Source organism: Cervus canadensis, chromosome 4 (assembly GCF_019320065.1).
Source record: "Cervus canadensis isolate Bull #8, Minnesota chromosome 4, ASM1932006v1, whole genome shotgun sequence".
Lineage (NCBI taxonomy): Eukaryota > Metazoa > Chordata > Mammalia > Artiodactyla > Cervidae > Cervus > Cervus canadensis.
The window spans coordinates 65,731,328-65,736,774 of NC_057389.1; the positions used below are offsets into that span (position 1 = coordinate 65,731,328).

At 36.4% G+C, this 5,447-nt stretch overlaps 1 protein-coding gene across 1 annotated transcript; it reads right to left on the reverse strand.

The window, feature by feature from the left end:
* Positions 1-412: 412 nt before the first annotated feature.
* LOC122440851 (olfactory receptor 2T11-like) lies at positions 413-1,372 on the reverse strand. Its single transcript, XM_043467540.1, has one exon. It carries the CDS (start codon positions 1,370-1,372, stop codon positions 413-415), a length of 960 nt encoding a protein of 319 aa, XP_043323475.1.
* Positions 1,373-5,447: the final 4,075 nt, after the last annotated feature.

Genomic DNA, 5,447 nt, shown 5'->3' on the forward strand with positions numbered 1-5,447 from the left:
CCAACTCAGGGATCAAACCTGCATCTCCTGTATTCCCTGCATTATCAGGTGGATTCTTTATCATTGAGTCAACTGGGAATCCCACTTGACCATGAGGCAAGTGTGAAGGGAGCTAATAAGTATTGTTTTGACTCTAATATCTGCTCTTTTTTCCCCCCGTAGAGTTAAGAACTAAGATCAAAGGAATTCTTTAACTTACTTACTGCATTGTTTTTGATAGTTTGATAAAAAAGGTTCTGTATAACTAATAAAATAATTTGGTTTCCTTCTTCTGGGAGGAAAAAATCAGCCACAGTAAATCCTTTTAATTGCCAAAAATAAAAAATCATTCAGAGCTCACCAGATAGTCTCTTGTGAAACAGAACACACTGGTGATGCTATTAGGGAAAACTGTTGCCAGTTTATTGAATCTCTAAGCAACATTTGTGGATGCTTTCTGTACAGATAAGCATTGTATGAATATCTTTTTAAATGCCCCCATGACATCCTTGTTTCTGAGGCTATAGATGAGAGGATTGAGCATGGGTGTGACAATGGTATAGAAGGCTGATACTACCTTGTCCTGCTCCGGGGTGTGAAATGACTGGGGCAATACATAATTGTAGAAGGCTGCCCCATAGAAAATACTAACTATAGTTAAGTGGGATGAACAAGTTGTAAAGGCCTTTTTCTTGCCCTCGATAGAGCGCATGCGGTAGACAGTGAGTAAAATTCGAGAATAGGATGTTGAGATAATAGATAAGGGGATGAGCAACATAAGCACACAGCAGATGTACATCAAGGTTTCATACTGGGATGTGTCAGCACAGGCCAATCTGAGAATTGCTGGAATCTCGCAGAAGAAATGTTCGATGCTGTGGGAGTGGCAGTAGGGAAAATTCATGGTGATAGGGGTGAGCAGAAAGCCATCCAGGGATCCACCAAACCATGCACCAGCAGCCAGAAGAAGGCACACTCTGCGGTTCATCAGGGCCGGGTACCTAAGAGGGTTGCAGACAGCCACATAGCGGTCATAGGCCATGAGGCCCAACAGGAACAACTCTGATCCAATCATGGTCACATAGAGGAAGATCTGAATGCCACAGGCCACGAAAGAAATGGTCTTCTCTTTAGAAACCATGTCGACCAGGAGTTTTGGGACAGTGGTACAAATGAAAAGGGTGTCCATGATGGACAGTTGGCTGAGCAGAAAGTACATGGGTGTATGGAGGCGACGGTCCATGTGAATCAAGAATATCATGACCAAATTTGCAGTTACAGCCACCACAAAAATAACCAAAATAACTGCAAAGACAATCCCTATAGTTTTACTGTTTAGCAAAAGCCCCAGGAGAACAAAGTCAGAGAAAGAAGTTCTATTCTTCATTGACATTTCCTACAACAGCTCTAGGGGAAAGGAAGCCACGAATACCAGGGGAAAGAAGGAGAGGAAAACACTTCTTGTAAGTGAGAAATTCACAATGGCGATGACACCTCAGAGATTACTGGTTCAGGTAAAATTTTCCAAATTATAACGCTAGAGAAAAAAAAAAAAAAAAAAGACCAAGAGACACATCATAAATCAATAACCCTAGATCTATTCTTTTTCTTTTTGGTGAACAACACTTTTTATATTGTATTCATGTTTATGTTGCAATACATAGGTTTTGCTATTTGCTAATTGCATAATAAATTGGTATTTGCTATATCTGGATTAGAGTTTTAATTTACCTATCTTATTTATTCTGAATTTTTGGCCCTCAGAATCTTGTTTTTTGTCTCATAGTAGGGCTAAGTAAATACTGGTTGGAGGATAGAATGATTGATCATTGATAATTGTTTGGGTGTCTAAAGGTGAGTAAAATGAATAATTTAGGATGTGAAGGGTGTAAAGAAAACAATAGCAACAACAACAAAAACCCCTTCATGTCTTTTCTACTCTCAATACTTTCATTTCTGACATTTCTGGTTACCAAATTTGCATGATTTTCTCCCCTTACCAAACAATTTCCAACTCTACAGATACTAGTTTGGTGTCTTACAACTTAATTCAATTCTCACACTATCTACCCGTGTAACAGTCTAATACCCTACAGGTTAAGTGTTCAATCCCATAAGACTGACCCCACCTCAAATGCCATTCACATGGTACAGGTCACCTCCAGTGTTTCTAAACTACTGTCCATCTATTGGAGTTTCCCATGATTCCTTCCATGAAATCAATTACATTTTCTAGAGTGTTTCACAGAGCTCAGGAAAACCTTTTACTTACAAAATTGTTGAGTATCTAACTCAGGAACAATCCACGTGGAAGAAATATATGAGGCAAAATATGTATTAAGAAGACTCCATTAGTCATTGGTGATTAAACATACCTAACACCTATCTCCCTTGGAAGTGTAAGAGGTAGAAATTTAAAAGTTCAAAACCTCTAATGGCATGATTACTTTCCTGGTAACTGGCCCCCATCTTTAGGGTTTTGCATAAGTAAACTTACTCACCATAATTTCAGATTTGGCTGGAAGGGATTACTTATAAATAACCAAAGACATCTGCAAGGCTGTTTTCATTTAGGAAATTCTGGCGATATTAAGATCTCTGTGACAAGAACAGGGACAAAGACCAAATATATACTTCTTATTATACATCACAATAACACAAAGTGTTAAAAAATCTATTAGGGCATCACAAATAAAAAAGTTTATGCTATCTTATTTTCCAAGGTTTTTTAGGTATGCTCTCCCACCATCTACTTACTCTTTCTTCCATTCTTTCAGTCTGATCTCAGCAAAGCAAAGTGATCCTGAGTAATCTACATCAGACTCGTTCACTTTATGCTCAAAACCTGCTATGGAACTTCATCTACCATTCCAAGGCCAATCATACTGTGATACTCACACCCTCTGAGGTCATTCTCTTCCATCTCCAACGCATTTGTCCTGGTGCTGTAGCTCATATGACCTTCTTGCTGATCCTTTGTTCCCACTTTGTGGGAATTTCCCAGCCCTAGTCTTTTGCTTCTGCCTTAATTTGGGGCTTGGTCTCCTCCTCACATCTGTATGTGGTCATTCCCTCATGTATTTCAGACCTCTCCTCAAAATCCAGCTTCTCAGCAGGATCTATTTTGTAGGACTTGATGACTTTGCATATTTAATGTTCCTTACCATTCTATGTAATACATATTCATTATTGGCTTTTTCTCCCGTGCACTAGACAGTAAGGTCAGTATGAGCAAGGATATTTGCTTATTTTGTTCACTGTGTGCTTCCAAATTAGAAAATGTTATCTAGCACCTGGTAATTTTTTTGAATATTTAAATGATGATTATTAGCATGTGCAGTCCATAAAATGCATATATTTTTTGCTTTTTAAGATAATCCATTTTTAGTAGAATTTTTTTAAAGTTCACCCAAGTGTGTTCTGTAACATGTGCTGATGTGAAATAAAAACTTAAATACCTTGCCCTCTGTTTATCTTCAACAAAAAATAACATCATCATAAAGTAGGATTCACCCACATTTTATATAAGAAATTTATTGCTAAGAAACAGAAATATATAAAAAATAATTAAAATCTTAGAGCAATACAAATTTTACATATTAATCATTGAGCATTAATGCATACAAATTTGAGATAATCATTCTCTGTGCCATAAAATCAACATTCTTTTAGAAAAGGGAACTCACCTCTTTATCTCTCCTCTGAATAAGATTAGTTGTCACAGTTATTCATTCATTGTCTCAAATATTGTGTAAAAGATAACTATAGCTTCAGATGCTATTATACATGCAGAAATTTTATTGTAGATGTTAATAATACAGTTTGAACTCATCTTAAGTTCTACTGGTAAAAACCACAGAAAATCATTATGAATGATTTTTCTTAGCAGCAAATTTCCATGTATTGTCAGAAAAACTGCATATTAAAAATGTACTATTGATTCCATATTTTATTAAATTAATGTCTGTAGTAGATTTCCATTAACATTAAATACAACCAATTGTGAAAGGCAGAATAATGTTCCCACCCCAACTCAACAATCCCTCTGTCCTAATCCTCAGCCCAGAAGTATGTTCCCCTACTTGGCAAAAGAGACATTTCAACTGTGATTAAGTTAGGGATGGCCACAAAAGGAAATTATTCTGGAGTGTCCCATTGTGCCTAATCTATACACAAAGGTTCTTACAAGGGAGAAGTAGGAAAGAGAGAGGCAGGAATCAGAGGATGAGATGTAACATTATGAACAGCATTGAACATGAAGCGATTCAAATGCCGGCTTTGAAAGTCACAGGGACCATGAAACAAGGAATTGACTAATCTCTAGAATTTGAAAAATGCTAGGAAATGGAATCTCCCCAAACACTCTTCAGAAAGAAGCATAGCTCTCCTGACATCTTAACTTTAGCCCAGTTTTTTACTTGTGGCCTCCAGAACTCTAAGATAATAAATTTGTGTCATTTTAAGTCACTTAATTTGGTATATTTGAATAGTAGCAATAAGAAACTAATATACTTAATATTTTTTATCAGATTTTGAACATATGTATAATTAAAGCATGTTGTTAATAATAAAATAGCAAGCACCCATGCAGTACTTACTCTGTGCCAGGAATCTTTCTACATGCTCTAACGTTTTGATACAATCTCTTCGTAGTAACTCTATGGGATAAATTACCATAATTATCATCATTGTATGGTTGGAGAAACTGAAGCAGAGAGGACAAGTAGTGAAGCTGTGTCCTGGTTCAAAACCAGAACTTTCTCTTCTGTACATTCCACAACTATACTCCACTGGTCCCTTTTAAGTATTAGGTAAGTTTACAACCAGCTTAAAAACAAAGTCGAGAGAATATAAGCTGCAAGGCCATAATCAAACTCAAGAAAAACTTGAAGTTATGGTTAAAAGTTGTCAACAAAGTTACAAAGTAACTAAATGAAACTAATCATTTTCAGAAATTCATAATACTCTAATTCCTGGACAATCTCTAGTCATCTCATACCTACATGCAGATGCCTGGCTTCATATTGAGGTCATCATCAACAACAACAAAATTTCTCACAAAATGTATCCTGAGAAAGATCCTGAGAAAACCAGACTTACAAATCTAACTATTGAGCATCCACTGCTGAAGGCAATTTTATCTCCAGGCAGACATAATAATGTCCTATCCAAAAGTCCTGCCATCAGACTTTCACTAGTATAACTACCATTATATGTACATTCCTGTGAAGATGGTACCATATTTCCTTTTAGATCCACAATTGAAATAAGTCCTCTGTGATGTGTGTCAGAAGGACGTGGTAGAGCATGGAGTTGAATAAAGAATAAACAACAAAGCCATTTCAAAATATTGCATGGAGGTGTGAACCCATTTCAAATCCTTATGAAATGAAATGTCCCTGGAACCATCCTGCCAGTAGTGTACAAATGTAGAATCATAAATTAAATTATCAAACATTTAAAAATAT

What these genes read in the sequence shown, in the direction of transcription:
- LOC122440851 (XM_043467540.1), bottom strand. Translation starts at nt 1,372, where the DNA reads ATGTCAATGAAGAATAGAACTTCTTTCTCTGACTTTGTTCTCCTGGGG.